At 49.3% G+C, this 15,776-nt stretch overlaps 1 protein-coding gene across 1 annotated transcript in view; it reads right to left on the reverse strand.

The window, feature by feature from the left end:
• Nucleotides 1–7,611: 7,611 nt before the first annotated feature.
• The window catches only part of CMTM3 (CKLF like MARVEL transmembrane domain containing 3), a gene marked incomplete at its 5' end in the record, with an annotated part of 9,613 nt that continues 1,448 nt past the window's right edge, over nt 7,612–15,776 (reverse strand). Inside the window, 4 exons of the mRNA XM_003799447.3 lie at nt 7,612–8,750; nt 11,896–12,016; nt 12,426–12,521; nt 13,330–13,485. Coding sequence (XP_003799495.1) covers nt 8,722–8,750; nt 11,896–12,016; nt 12,426–12,521; nt 13,330–13,485 — 402 coding nt within the window. The remainder of the gene's footprint in view (nt 8,751–11,895; nt 12,017–12,425; nt 12,522–13,329; nt 13,486–15,776) is intronic.

A 15,776-nucleotide genomic window follows, 5' to 3' on the forward strand; every position in this document is an offset into this window, starting at 1 on the left:
CCCACAGGACTGCTGACTGGGGTTGGGGGAAGGTGACCTTTTGTTTCCTACCCTGCTGAGAAATCATTTCATTCCTCCTCAAATGAACCACCTTCCCGAATCCCAGATTTTTCCCCAGGAAAATGAGGACCGTTTTGTTTTCCAGCTTCCTGCCTACCCTAAATATTTTGAGGCTGAGTTGCAGATTTTCTATAATTTTACCTTCTCAGGTAAAAGCCATGAAAGAAACCTGTCCATTCCACCAGTCAAAGCACTTGCCCATGGGCTGGCTGCATGGACCATGGTAGGAGGTGTGTGTTTGTCTGTGTCACAAATCAGCACAGGCACACACACCTCTGGGTTAGGGACGTGTACTCATTTTCTCAATGCCTGAGAGTTCTCAAGTGATTCTGAATAGATTTGTCCAAGATTTGAAAATACTTGAATTTATACCAGGACACGTCCCTTCCGAAGGCACTACTGTCCTTTTGGGTGCCTCAGAGTCATAACCGTGATCATCAATTTTGGAAGTTGTTGAGGGGAAATCCTAGTTACTTAAGATTTTCGATTTATTCTTGATAAAGTGAAGATTTTCATTGTGGTGAATGAGTTAAATGAGCCCCTCTGATCCTATAGTTTTTTTTTTTTAAATTAGAGATTAATTATATCTTTTATGGAAAAGTCGTTTTGTCAGGTTTTTCACTCTCTGAGCTGTTTTTAATGTTTACAAACTCACTCTAGCTCTAATATTTGTGGTTAGTCCTCACCAAGGAAAAAAACACTTACTGCTGGCGGCAAGATTGTGCAGTAATGTGGTGAGTCCCCAGGGTTAATGTTTACAGCTGTAGCAGTGCACTGTGTAATCCTAACATGGAGGGGTGGGGGGGAGTAGGTGTGAGGACGGGCCCCCCTGTGCCTCTGAGGCATTGCATTCTTCAGAAAAGAGCAGCATTTGATGTCAGTGTTGGCCAGGCACCACCGCTAGGCTGGGGATGCTACAGTAACTGTGCTGTGCTGTCTCTGAAGGGTTGGGGTTCTGGGTTAGCGCCCTAAATAGAACATCCAGTGCAATCCGAGTTCTGCTACAGTTCCTGCTACAGTTCCCGCCCATGGCAGTGGCCCAGGCTGAGTGGTCAAGCGCCATGTGTGCACTGGGGTTCTTCCCTGCTTTTCCCACAGTGAGGGCAGCTCGGCCTGATCACAGCTGGGCCTGCTGCCAATGGGTCTGATAGAGCCCTCTTCCCATGTATGTCGCAAGTCAATACAAGTCATGCTTCACAGACTTCGATCCGAGTCCGTGGAGTGATCTGGGGAGAGATTATCACATCTGGATTTTATCTGTTCATTTATGTATTTATTTTGCATTTGTTGAGTGTGTACGCATAGTCAAAATTGGGCTTATCTCCCTTAGGGCCACAAAGACTCAGCCATGCATTAAAAGGGCACACTTGGAAGGACCACCCTGTGCTTTAGCAGAAATCTGGGAATCATGTTTCTTGGCCTCAGTAAAAGGCTGCCTTTGAAGTGAGATTGAAAACAAGAATACCATTCAGGCAGGATTGTTGCCCAAGTTTTCCCGAGTCACTTTGATAAACCTAGTTTATTATCTGGTGAAAAGGAGACAGGTGATTGGCCTCCCAAGGTTGTGTTTTCAGCTGCAAGAAATAGTTCTGAAGCCCATAGATGTGGCAAATGACAGATGATAAAACACAGTGACATATTATGCCACAGAGTAACTTAGGAGTTCATAAGGACCTTGGTGATAGACCCTTTGGAATTATTTATATCCCTGTAACTATTTAATATCTTTTGTACCATGAGGCTCCCCCATGGTTTTTTAAGCATATTTCCTAGTATTTAACTAGCTCCCACTAGAACCAGAAATATCCATGGACACTTCCCAGTTGGTATAATGCACAGTCACACATCCCGCTATATCACAGTGTGGTGAGGGAAAGTTCTGAAGGGAACAGGTGTGTCTATGGTGAATGTAAAGACACCTGTATCTTTGTTATGTGGCTTCTGTGTACAAACAGAAGACAATCTCTACTTAGGGGCCTTAAAATGACCTCTTTGCAGATCGAAGGAAGCATTTTTGCATTTAATAGTTCCATTGTCAGTTTGGTTGGGGGCTGTCAGTTTTGGTTTGAAGGCTGAAGCAACCTTTGTTTTTGCAGTTTTCTCATGGGATGGTACTGGTTTTCAGTGGGAACAAAACTTGAAGAGAACTGCAGTTGCTTTGGATTTGTTCCTGGAGACTGTGCAGTTGAAACCCTCAAGCATTTGGTGGAAGCTGGTGGTTTTTGATGGATGCAAACACTGACGTCCTCAGAGAAAGTTTATTTTGGCACTGATTTGGTTGACTTGGTTTTTTTTTTTTTTTTTTCCCTTTTTTCTTTTTTTGAGACAGAGCCTCAAGCTGTTACCCTGGGTAGAGTGCTGTGGCATCACAGCTCACAGCAACCTCCAACTCCTGGGCTCAAGGGAGTCTCCTGATTCAGCCTCCCAAGTAGCTGGGACCACAGGCACCCGCCACAATGCCTGGCCATTTTTTGGTTGCAGCCATCATTGTTGTTTGGCGGGCCGGGCGGATTCGAACCCGCCACCTTAGGTATATGTGGCTGGGCGCCTTAGCCGCTTGAACCACAGGCGCTGAGCCCTCTGATTCTCCCTTCTGATTCTCCTTGATTCTCTCTTCATGCTGCTGAAGGCACAGAGGGAAAGCCTTTTCCTTTTAATACAGGGCAATTACCAGGAAAGCTTAAAGACACTTGGCCCCACATAAAGCCATGCAAGGGTGGATGTAGAGAAGTTTGATTTAGAGTAAAGAAAACATCCATTCAAGGGAGATGCCTTTTGTCTGCAGAAAAAAGAAGAACATGGTGGCCTGCACAGCCCCAGTACACGCAGTGTCCTTGACTTGAGCAGAGGAGCCCAGGTGGGCAGAGCCTGGTCCGTTGCTGAGAGCTCATGTCTGCAGGCAGGCAGGAGTGTGTCTGACCTCCGTGGGTGCTTCTGGCCAGAGCTTTATGTCTCAGTTGACATATTCCTACTCTCAAGTTTGCAGATTCATCTGCCTTTCTTTGAAGCTTTCCTAATGAGTCACACCTGGGTTAAGCCACAGGCAGTCTCTGGGGAGACCAAGCACTAACTATCTTTGTCTGCACATGTATGTGAATTCGTGCTTGCAGTGAATGAGCCTTGAATAACCCTTGTGTGTGTTGTGTCCTGTGTGTGGCCTAAGCTTACTTATTTCTCAAGGACTTGCACATGCTGTTTGGGAAGACACCCCACACCCATGTGCTCTAAGAGGTGGACTAAGGTCTAATCTCTGTGCAACATTTTCTGTGAGTTGGTCTTAGAACCTGTCCTAGCAGACGAATAGAGCATGGAGCCACACAGCCTATTTGCTGATTCTGGAAGGCAGTGGCGATTTAAGCGGGCCTGTTGTGCCATCTGTGTTCAAAACAAAGCAGTCATGAAGTCAGTGTGCTACTGCTGGATTGTCATCTTCTCCAGATCTTGTTCATAGAGAAGTAATGACATCAGACAGGTAGGAAAAAGGGGAAAACACTTCCTAGGCCAAGAGCTGCTGGTTGATTCTTTGAGCAGAGTAAAAAGTTGCTTTCTGCCCAGGGGCTGCTGTTTGTGAAGTCTCCAGGTACCTTTTTAGTTCCTACTGAAGTTGCTGAATCCAGGGTTTCTCTCTTGCCCAGGTCTGTCTTATTTTATTAACACCTGCATCCAGGCCCAGCAGGGTGACGGCATGGTAGGCTGGTGAGGTCCCAGCGAAAGAGGCCTGGGAAGTGGGAGGAGGCAGCCGCCTGGCACACCCAGCTTCCGCCTGCTGTCCACCTGTTGATGACATTAGTTATGTTTACAAACTCAGGCTATCTTGGAAAAGCATACTGTTTGGCTAGCTACCTTCTTGTCCTCTTGTCTTTGGAAAAGTGAGGTCTTGTGTTCCAGAATCAGCTTGCGGGCAAGAGCAGAATGCCGGGGACCGGTCTTCCCTGGTGCTGTGGGTGAGTTTTTTTTGCATCTAGTTTGTGAACTCGTGGGTCCAGTCAGGTGACCAAATCTGGCTTGGATTTCTCTCAGACAGGACAGAGACCTAACACTGCCGCCCTTTAGCTTTATAAACTTTCCCAATTCTTTATAAGATTTGTTTCTTCTCTCCTCAGCAGATATTAAAATCATAAGATTTTTATGAATAAATTCAGTATGTCTGGTTGAGAAAGTAATTTGAAATATTTGACCTTTTATGTTTCTTTTAGAAACTGTCTCAGAAATGAAATTCCTTTAATATCTATTAGATCTAGAAGAATTTTCTTCTGAAAGTGAATGTTCTGTTTAACTTTTCTTCGTGCCAGTAAGTAGCATTTGTACACTCGCTGGCTTGAAACAGAGGAGTAGGCCCTGGTATATTTTCCCTTCTTTTGTCTGAAATCATTTCTCAATCTTTGAGATTCTGTATTCCTTTCTAGTTTTTCTTATTCCATAAACATGACAGAAAAAAATTACCCATAAGCCCACTGAGTTTGAATGACTGGCAATTCACCTACCATAGAATTTAGATGGGTCCTTGAATAGTGTATCTGTTTCATAGGGTTGGTTTGTTGTCTGTGTTTTTCATGCTGAGACTTTAATTCAGGTGACTCTAGATTAGCATGTTTTCTTCGGGATGTATAATACACAAAGGCCAGAGAACCTTCGCTGAGGGGGTTAATGCTGCTTACACTCCAAGCTGTCCGAACTTCTGTGGTTCTAATTTAGGAGTAAGATACCTTAATCAGCTTTGTTGATGGGATTTAGGGTGAGGCCCAGAGTTTCTTTGCATAATTGTGCCTGAAAGGAGAGATGGCATGAAACAAGATTCTGGTAGTGGTTTTTCTGGAAGTCAGTAACAGTCTGAAACTATCCCATCTGAGTCATCTTTGGATGACACTGCTGACACCCCATAAGTACCCTCTTTTTATCAGGAAATGAAGACAGTGGAGGGAGACCTGGTGCCTGGGGCAGGGCTGGCCTGACTGATGGCCACTTCCCTTCATGGGCCCCGCTTTGCTCACTTGCTTGCTTGCTTTTTTTCAGAATCAATTTTGCAAGTTTCAGGATCCTGTTCCCCTTTCTGCAGAAGTGAGGAAGACAAACATTCAGAACCCACTGGCCCAGGGCTGAGAGTGAGGGTGAGAGCAGGATGCCTGGAACAGCCCCTAGACTGGCCTAGCCCACAGGGGCACCTCTTCTCAACTCGGACTCCGTAACCTATATAAAAATGAGTTTTCAAATCTTGCCTCATGATGACATTGACCTCTTTGGATAAAATCAGTGCTTTTCATAGCTTGATTTTTTTTTTTTTGGACATGGTTCCTCTATAGAGAATGCTAAGGAATGAAACTATTTGTATATGTTGAAATTTGTAGGGGTTCAGGAACCCATGGCAGAAACACTAAACTATTTATTTACAGGTATGACAGTATTTTTTTTTTTTCTAAAATAGGCAAATCTGTCTTTTTGTATATTTTAAGACAATAAATCACTTCACCTTTGGTGCCTTCCATGTGTCACATAAGCACTCTTGTCAATCATGGAATTGGAAAAAAAGATGTACATTTAGTTAAACCAAATAACACTATTTTTGTAGCATGAGTTTAGAGTATGTCCTTTTAATATTGTTTTCAACAATGTTGGTTTCGAGGTTTTGGCCATTTTCTCTTTAAACTTCATTATGTATTTTAAAAAAAGAAAAACAGAACAATCCCCACCCCTACCCCCACCTTTTTCTTCTCTGCTTTCTCCCTGCCATCTTGTTTCTGTTTCTGTAAATGGTCTAATAGTAAGAGTATGTTTCTGTAAATAATTGTGAGTCAGTGTCACTGCATTTGGCATTTATTAATCACTTGCTCAGTTTGGAGGGCCGCTGCTCACCTCCAACAGTAAGGGGACAGTGATTCCGTGTTTTAAAAAAGAAAATCATCAGTGCTCTGACCTCCCCTTCTTTGGGTCTGAAATGGCAAAAATCCCGTGTCTGGCTCTTTTACTGGTTTCGGCCTGGTAAACCCAAGGGTGTTCTCTGGCCCAGTCTCTTCTTCCAGTATCTGCTCTCCGGGGAGGCCCTCAGCAGTCTCTGGGGCGGCCTTCAGCAGTCTCTGGGGCTCTCACCTCCACCTCCACTCAGATTTCGGATTGGTTCAAGGACGCTCTGGGCAGGCTCGGTGGCCCTTTCCAGGTTTCGGGCCTGAACAAACTAGTCTTTGCTCTGAGAAGCCTGATGAAAACAAGATACAGGGACACTCTCCAGTAGCTTTCTCACCCCTGCAGGACACAGTTATGTATGTCTGGTCAGGAAAAATCTTGAGTCAACTAGCTGAGCCATTGCAAAATAAAGGTATGGATTTGTCAAGACATAAAATGGTAGCTCTTTTTGGTCCTTGTGAAGGGCCAGAATAATAATTATTTGATAAAGGAAATCCAGTCAGGTGGCTTAACTTTCCAATATGATGACTCCTTGGTACTTTCCCTAGTGGCACTTTTGGGGGGCAGTGTTAATAACTATTACACTATGCTTGTGAAACGTCTGTTTCTTTTAAGCTTAAAGATACAGCTATGGGGCATTCTGAGGAGACGCCCATTTGGCAAACTGGCTCATCCTGTTGTGGGTCACGGCTCCCATCCTGGCAGCTTATCAAACTGACATGGATGCCCTGGGGTGGGCATCCCAGCTCCCATGGCTCTCGGGCTTGATTCTGTACATCTGAGTGGTCAGGGGTTCCCAGAGCTTTTGGTGTGTTGATTTGGCCCTGGCAGCAGACAAAGCCTCACACTGCCCTCAATGTTCCCCTTTTCTTTCTTTTGAAGGACCAATTTTTCATGGTACTCGTCTTGATTGTTTTCATAGTGTTCAAATCTGTATTTTTGTATGTAGAGGGAAATAATTTTCTCAACACTAATCGCTAATAAATATTGTATTAAATTGTCATGAAGGAATTCTTGTTTAATAAATGGACATGTAAAAACGTTACTGTGTCTTTCTTCACTCTCACTTGCCGCCTCTGTCTCTTAAAGGCCACGGATCTGGTTCCTCAAACAGCCCTGCTCTGCGGAGGTTCAACAGAGCTGCAATCCTAGGGCTGCACAAGGCCTCTGTCCTATCGCCGGGGCTGGCAAGGTGGAGCCTGAATCCCATGTTCCTTTCTGTTTCAGCACATTCCACTTGAGAGTTGTCCTGGGTAAAATGTGGCATGGAATGCCTTGCCTCTTCCCATTGAGGACACGAACGCTGACCCAGGGTCCCCCCAGGCTGCAGTGCTGAGGTCCCTCCTGTAGCCAGTTTCCTAAACCATAAGAGACTCAGGTTCTGGCTTCCAGAGGCTGCTGTGGGATATCATCCTGTAGGTGAGAGGGCCCTGGGCTACCTATCTAACCTTTCTCTGAGTTTCCTTGCCTGTAAAACAGGATTGTGTAAGGAACAGATAAGAGGATCAAATGCTGGCCAGACGCTCACCCTAGTGCCCAACAGGGAGAAGCGCGCATGCCCTGTGTCATGCTGTCAGTTACCAGTTTGTGTTGCAGCCTAATAGGATCCTCGACCATAAGGAAGGCTTTTTGAAACACACACACACAGTCATTCTGGTTTAATCTGTTATGGCTTTTTTAAGGGTAGGAGATTCACATGCAAGAGAACAAGGTTACAAATGCCCAGAACATGGGTCCTGAACTCTGGCTCATTCAAGAGGCCTAGAGTCACAAAAAATGCCATTGGTTAAGAAGCTGCTTTAGTATAAAAAAAGTATAAAAAGCTACAAAAGCTATAAAAAGTCATCACAGATACACAGTATAAGTCAGGAGAACACAGAAGGCTTGTCTCATGAGGGGGCCAGGAGACCTGCTCTGGTTTCTAGAAGTGCGTTGTCCTGAGGGTGCCAGGACGCTCTTACCTGCTGGCCGGCCCTCAGGGAGAGAGAGGGCTTGGCTGGGCCCGCCCAGCTACCTGTAATGCTGTCACTGTTCCATCATTGTGTGGGACCCTCTGTCTTTTGGTCCGGGGAAGCTAGTATGCTAGCTCTTCTTTGACACAGTCTTAGACCCAGAATGATCATCTGAATAGAAGAAGACATGGTTTCCAAGGGCGTGAGGTGTCAGTTGTGGGTGCTGAGACCCACTCTCCTAGATAAGGCAAAGGTCAGTTTTCTCCTTGCTTCAAGAATGAAGAGGGAACTGGTGCTCCTTGAACAAAAGCTTCTTGGAAGGGTCCTTGTTGACAAAGTGACCGGCATGAGCAGGAGCACCATGTGCAGACAAAGACCACAGGAACCTGGTGGGGCAGCCCTGTGGTAGTTCCTGTCTGTATTTGTTCCTGTTAGGGAAACACAGATGCCCCCCACACCCTGACTTTGCAGCATGAACTGCTTACTGCAGCAGGTGCTATTTAATAAGGCCCTGTTGGCTTTGTTTCCTTGTGCTTGTTTTTGGCAGAGCGGTCAAAGGGCTTAAGGTCTAGGGGACAGAAAAGGGACTCAGGGTGCCCTCAGTGCCACCAGTGCTAAGCCAAGGGCCAGTCAGTACAATGGGCTCAGGTGTAACCTTGAGACTGCAGGCAGGCCCCGTGCATCAGCAGCTCTCGGCTGCTCCAGAAGCCACAGCCTCCATTCCCCAAACACTGCATTCCCAGCCAGCCCTGTGAGGAAGGTGCAGGGTGGAGGTGCCATGTGGCTTGGGTTGCCAGGGTGCGGTCAGGCTTCAATCCGAGTCTGAGTCTGAACTTTCTTCTGAAAGGAAAGCAGAGGACGCTTGGCAGGAGTTGTGGGCAACAGTAGCTGGGAATGTCCCTGGGGAAGCACAGCCAGGTTGCTGGCAGCAGCCTGGTCCCAGGCTGACTCCACCATTACCTGGTGTGGGGTTTGGCTCCAGGCCTGGGACCCTCCACAGGCAGCTGCTGTCACTTCCAGGGTCTGTGTGTGTGTGGGGGTGTTCCACCTGCAACTGCCACCCAGATGCCCCAGGGCCTCCCAGCTCTCCCTAGGTCATTCTGATGTGGGGTTGGCAGGGTTGTACCCCTGCATCCTAACCCATCAGTTCAGGTGACAAGGCAAGGACAGCTGTTTTCTTGTTCCCTAAACTAAAATATGCTGGAAAATCAGCAAGCCTCCTTTTAGCCATTTTACAATTCTCTTCCCCTAATCCTTTTTTTATATTGTGATCAGAAGCAATTTTCTATGTTAAGAGCCTGTGAGGTGTGACTTGAGGGTTCCTGAAATCCCAATACTGAAGACTGTTGTATAGAGCCTTCTAGGACTCCTCACCCTAGAAAGGGGAAGCACCCTGTCACTGACTCCAGCCCCATGCTGGCTGCCATGTCCTGATGCTCATCACCTCCCTGGCCAGGCCCCATCTGTCACAACCTTAGCCCAGGCTATTGCTGGCTCTGGGCCAGCTCAGGGTGGGCTAGGTGCAGTGAGGGGTCCCCAGGTGCTTGGAGGGCCTCCCTAAGGCCTGAATCTCCCCTCTTGGGTTGCACTTGTTAAGATTTTGAGGACTTTTCTATATTCAATTCTAAAGTATAAGCTGGGAATAATATAGCAAACACATATATGAAATTCTCCAAATATTCAAAGACAAATGTGTCTCCACTGACTTGTTCACTGGGTTGGTTGTCCAGGAGCAGGCAGCTGGGAGCAGGTCACAAGGGCCTGAAGACAATGGGATCTGCTGCAGGGGGCTTGGCAGCACTTGGGTTCAGCAGAGGGACCACCTCTGGGGTTCCCAAGTCCCCACGGCCCCCGCCGCCTAGCTGTTAGGAAACAGGTGGCTCCTAAACCTAGCCAGTCAGTCCCACCTCGGACAACACGGGTTCTGCAGGGAAGATAGGCCCTTGGAGAGCGCCTGGCGTCCCCCTGCCCAGCTGTATCACTGCAGAGGGACATGTACCTGTTCCTGAGCATCTCACCTGGACGGAACACCTGTTCTTCGTGTGGTCTTCCTTCCTCTAAGTGCCCTTCTGGCTGCACCCTCCTAGATAGCCACCAAGACTCAGCTCCCTCACCCTGCTTCATCCCTCTCCTGGTTCCTGTTCTTTTTTGTTTTTTTTTAGAGACAGAGTCTCACGTTGTTGCCCTTGGTAGAGTGCCATGGTATCACAGCTCACAGCCACCTCCAGCTCTTGGGCTTAGGCACTACAGGCACCTGCCATAACACCTGGCTATTTTTTTGTATATGGGGCCGGCGCCCTACTCAACACCCGCCCCATCTCCTGTCCTGCTGTCATCCATCGGAAGGCCTCCCTTAGCACCGCGCACGTTCTGCTGTGCCCATTGCCACGCCTTCTGGGTCTGACTCCTGGCCAGCCACGCCCATCTGGGCATCCCTCACACCCAGCAGAAGGCAGCCTCAGCAGGTGTCTGGGCCAACAGATGCTGACACAGGGCCCTGGAGGGACGTCTGGTGCTAAGCCAAACATCTGCTGACTGTCCACTGTGGGCTCAGGGCTGCTGGCCAACAGCACCACCAGCTTCTCTGATAAAAGTCTTACTGGGCATGTGGAGTGGGTGGGGCAAGGAAACAGCCAATGGGCCGCAGGGCTTCACCCCAGGCCTGCCTTTCTGTATTGAGGCTGCCACCCTCTCTGCTCCTCTTGCCCGTCTGGGCCAAGACCTCCTCTGGTGGCTTCCTTGGGCTGTGAGCTCCAAGCTAGCTGTATGCTCCCTGACATACCTTTGCAGACCCCCTGCCACATGCCCTGTCTTGTGCTGGGCAAAGTCACCCCAAGGATGTGACAGTTGGTATGGTTGTGTTGTCACAGAGAGAAAAACCAGCCTTCCAACTTCCAGCTTTTTTTTTTTTTTTTTTTTTTAAATCAGGTAACATGCAAGCTGGCCTTGCTGAGCTGGAAAAGGCTATCTTGAGAGGCCAGAATGTCCATGGCACTTTTTGTTTATTTGAGACAGAGTCTCACTTGATCACCTTTGGTAGAGTGCTGTGGCATCATAGCTCAAAGCAACCTCAAACTCTTAGGTTCAAGTTCTCTTCTTGCCTCAGCCTCCCAAGTAGCTGGGCCTACATGCACGCTCTTTAATGCTCAACTATTTTTAGTGATGGGGTCTTGCTCTGGCTCAGGCTAGTCTCAAACCTGTGAGCTTTGGCAATCCACCTGCCTCAGTTTCCCAAGTGCTATGCATTTTCTTTTTCTTTTCTTTTTTTTTTTTTGAGACAGAGTCTTATTATGTTGCCCTTTGTAGAATGCCATGGCGTCACAGCTCATAGCAACCTCAAACTCTTGGGCTCAAGTGGTTCTCTTGCCTCAGCCTCCCAAGTAGCTGAGACCACAGGTGCCTGCCACAACACCTGGCTATTTTTTGTTGCAGTTATCATTGTTGTTTATCTGGCCCAGAGGGATTCAAACCCTCCAGTCTCGGTGTATGTGGCTGGTGCCATAACCACTGAGCTATAGGCGCCGAGCCATGTGCACATTCTTTTAAGATAAAATAAAAACAAACCTGAGCTTGCCTGGGTGCTGCAATGAGGGCAAGTGCCTGGGTCCCTGGCCCTTAGGTCTGGGCAGGTAAGGCAGCAGGGGAAGCTGGGATGGGGCAGGTGGCCGCTCTAGAACCCAGGTGGAAGGTGCTCTGAGGGTGAATGGCTGCCTGGGGTCTCGCCCAGGAAGGGAGCCTTGGAGGCCCAGAAGCCCAGGCATGCTCTCTGCTTGCCCTTTCTAGAAAAGCAGAGGCCCTGGAGCCCTGTGCTCCCCAAGGGGACTGGCTTTGTGGCCACAGCCACATAAAGGGATGTGAGAACTGGCTGTGAAAATACTTCCTGTCCATGGGGAGAGAGAAGATGCTCATACCCCAGCCTCACACAAGCCGGCATCCCCAAGGGAGGGCAGGCCACTGCAGAAATACTTCGAGGGCACCCACTCACCTTCTGCCTTGTGCGCCGTGGTCTCCTCTGCAGAGTTCCCTTGTTTGAGGAATTTGGCTACATCATTAAAGATCAGGTAAAAGTTAATTGCAAACACGATGGTGGCAAAGAAGCCAAACACCTGTGGGGCACAGCAGACAGGGAGGATGGGATGCAGCACGAGCACCGAGTCTCCAACCCAGGAGGCACTGGGACATTGCAGCCCCCCACTTCATGGGCTGTTGAGCCCTGCCAGGATAAGCAGCCCAGAGTGGCAGGCACAAACCCCTCCAAGTCCCCTCAGACCCCTCTGAGCAGGAGAATGGGCTGGAAACTTGCTTTGACATGCAGCCTTTTGGAGCTCGGAGTAGAGTAAAGCTCTAAGAAGAGGCTGTAGTAATAATAGTTGGACCGGCACAAGATCCCAAAGGGAAAGGATGTGCCCCAGCTTCCACCTGACGATGCTTCCAGCATCTGCAGCTTCAGGAAGGGTGGGGTGAACCTGAGGGGCTACTTCTAGGCACCCCCTCCCAGGGATGGGGGTTGCTCACTCCAGCTGCTTTGGAAGCCCCATCCGAATATTTGGCGACTGCAGTGATGGAGATGGCGAAGTAGATGAGGGCAGCAGTGACACAGCGCAGGAAGTCCTGGGGAGAGAGAGGCACAGCATGGCGGGGGAGGACCTGGCCCCCACCACAACCAGAGGGCTACCTCCCTGTTCTGCCCCCTGACCTGGGCGCCTCCAGTGTCCCACTAGCAGCTGACACTGTTCTGTGGCTTGGGCCACTTGGCAGGGAGGTAGAAGTTGGAAAACCTGTCACCTGCTCCCTTCTAGCTCTCTAATGGGGAGACCTGGTCCCAGGCCTCGCCAACCACACTCGTGGCTGATCCATTTACGGATCACGGTTTCTGAGCATCCATCCCTAAAATTGGGGCACAAAGGGTGAAGCCCTGCTAGGGCGGGTGGAAGGTTGCTGACAGCCTTTGCCACCCTTTCTCCATGACATAAGTCACTGAGCAAAGTCCACTGGTGGGGCTCTGGACTCCCAGACAAGAAAGCAAGGCTTGGGTTGCCATCAGGGTTGCCTGATGGCGGGGTCTGGGTAAGCCCTGCAAGTCCTCAGCTAACCTGCCTGCCTGGTGGAAATGGCTCAAATTCCTGCGGCGGAGGCACATTCCTGGGCGCTGCTGGGAGCACCAGCGCCACCTGGTGACCAGAAGTCCATCTCGCGGGTCCCTGCCTCTCACACGTGCTCTGGAGGCGCCACACCCTCCCTAGGTCCCAGAAGGCTGAGAGGTGGGGCCCGGATCAATGAAGCGGCTTTTGCCCGCCTGGCTCCAACAAACTGCACACTGCCTCTCCCTGCGGCAAGGGGTCTGGGACGCGTGCCGCCTCTGGATGCTCATCGGCTGCTCGGGGGACAGCCAACCCCTCCTGCCGAGACAGGTCCTCACCATCATGGGCCAGCACAGGCCCTGCCACTTGTCGTTCAGCTGCATGGCATCAGCAAAAAGGAAGTACAGGGCCAGCAGGAACTCCAGGAGAGGCGCCGTAAGGAAGGCGGACGCTGAGGATGCCACATAGCAGATAAAGGTGATGAAGGACAGAATCTGAGGGGAAAGAGGTTAGGGGAGAAGTCAAAGCTTTTTTGTGACCTTGGGTCACTATATCTCTGAGCCAGACTGCCATCTGCACCCACAGTCCAACAGCTAGGAAGTGGCATGGCCAAGACTTGCACCCGGGTCCACACCCCTGTCCCCCGAGTCCTGTGGGTGTGATCCTAAGTCCTGACATCATCCCAGCGCCCTACCCGGACCCAATGAGGAAGCTTCAGCCTTCCTGGAGGCGCACTACCCACTCCCCACCCCCAGATCCACCCACTCCGCACACTACAGGGGCAAATCAAAGCTAAGCAGTAACCAGTTTCAAAAAGTAACACCCAACACCAAAAGTGTGTGCTTTTCACTAAATGTAAACTTTCCCTTAAAAACAAAAATCTTGAACTTGAGTTAATGATATGCATGCTAAAGTGTGTAGAGTTGAAATATACTGATCTTGGCTCAGTGCCTATAGCTCAAGTGGCTAAGGCACCAGACACATACAGCAGAGCTGGTGGGTTAGAATCCAGCCTGGGCCTGCCAAGCAATGACAGCTACAACCAAAAAATAGCTGGGCGTTGGTTGTGGCGGGGGCCTGTAGTCCCAGTTACTTGGGAGGCTGAGGCAAGAGAATAACTTAAGCCCAGGAGTTGGAGGTTGCTGTGAGCTGTGATGCCACAGCACTCTACTCAGGGCAACAGCTTGAGGCTCTGTCTCAAAAAAAAGTACTGATCTCTGCAATTTACTTTGTGTCAGAAAATAAAATGGGGCTGGGTATGGTGGTTCACTTCTGTAATCCCAGCACTTTGAGAGGCTGAGGCCAGAGTATCCATTGATGCTAGGAGTTTGAGACCAGCCTTAACAAGAGCAAGATCGTCTCTACTAAAAATAGAAAAATTAACCAAATTAGTTGGGCATGGTGATGCACACCTGTGGTGCGGTTACACTTACTCAAGAGGCTGAGGCAGGAGGATTGCTCCAGCCTAAGAATTTGGGGTTGCAGTGAGCAGTGATGACAACACTGCATTCTAGCATGGGCAACAGAATAAGACCCTGTCTTGAAATAAATAAATACATACAAATATAAGTAAACTAGACTGAGGGACAGATAAAGCAAATGTTAGCAAAATGTTAACATATAGTCTATGGGTGTTAATGGTACAAAGCTTTCAACTTTTTTATGCTCAAATTTTCATAAGAAAAAACTATTTAGCAGAGAGCACGATGGTAGATACCGGGGGCCGTGCTGCATCATTCATGCATCCTTTGTGAAAAGGGGGCCCAACTACACTTGAACTATAGAATCAAACTTCTCTGCAGCCTCGCTCACAACTCTAGGTGGAAAGAGCTGATGCCAGTCAGTCCCACACCCCAGCTGTGTGCAGGGCAGACCAAGATGGCGGCCTGCTGGCTGACCAATGGGTCCTCTATGCCCAGTAATCACTGTGGTTCATGGGCACCTCCTCTGACCCTCACAACCATCCCTGCACCAGGTGCCATACTGACAGATGAAAAGACCCCATTTCATGCAGCTGGTAAGAAGATGCCAGAATTTGAACCTGGAGCTGGCTGACTTCTAGTTAAAAGTTCTTAAGCAACCCAGCCCTGTGGGTGCCTGGGGAGGCCATCTCTCCTGGTTTCTGTCACTGTGGCTGTGTTTGAGCATGTCTATGGCTGAATATCTTGTTGTGGGTGTTGGGGGGCATTGGGACACCCAGATGTCCCAGAGGAAGCACTGTGGTTATTTCAGGCAAATGAGCTGCAAGGATCCCAAGGGCACCCTTTTCTGTCCTGCACCTGGCCCTGGGGAGGAGCTGAGCCCACCTTGGACAGATAGGAAACTAAGGTACGGAAGAGGGGCTGCTAGGCTGCCAGGGCCTTCCAGGAAACCAAGGCCATGGGCCTAACAGCCCTGTCCACAGCTCCTGCTGAACTTCCTGTGCCAAGAGCTGTTCTGTGTTCCTCCCCTTCCTGTCTTCCGTCTTCCCCACCATGCCCCCCCTCCCCAGCTCGACTCTGGGGGATCCCCCTGTCTCAATTCCTGTTTGCTCATTCCTGATTCCTGAGGCTCACTTCCTGCCTAATCCAGCCATGGCAGCATCCACACTTGCTTGGGCCTGGGGGTGGGAGGGAAGTGACCAGTGAGGCAGTAGTGCCAGGAGTGGCTCCTACGGACCCTGAGTGCCCACCCTGCACCTTTCCTGCTCCATGTAGCCGTAGATTCCTGACATCCAGCTACGTCAAGGGCTGTTCTGGGTAGTATGCCACCTCCACCCATGAAGTGGTCCTGGGTAGCGGAGGGA

Source organism: Otolemur garnettii, unplaced genomic scaffold (assembly GCF_000181295.1).
Source record: "Otolemur garnettii isolate 467f Iridium unplaced genomic scaffold, OtoGar3 scaffold00151, whole genome shotgun sequence".
In the NCBI taxonomy this organism is placed as follows: domain Eukaryota; kingdom Metazoa; phylum Chordata; class Mammalia; order Primates; family Galagidae; genus Otolemur; species Otolemur garnettii.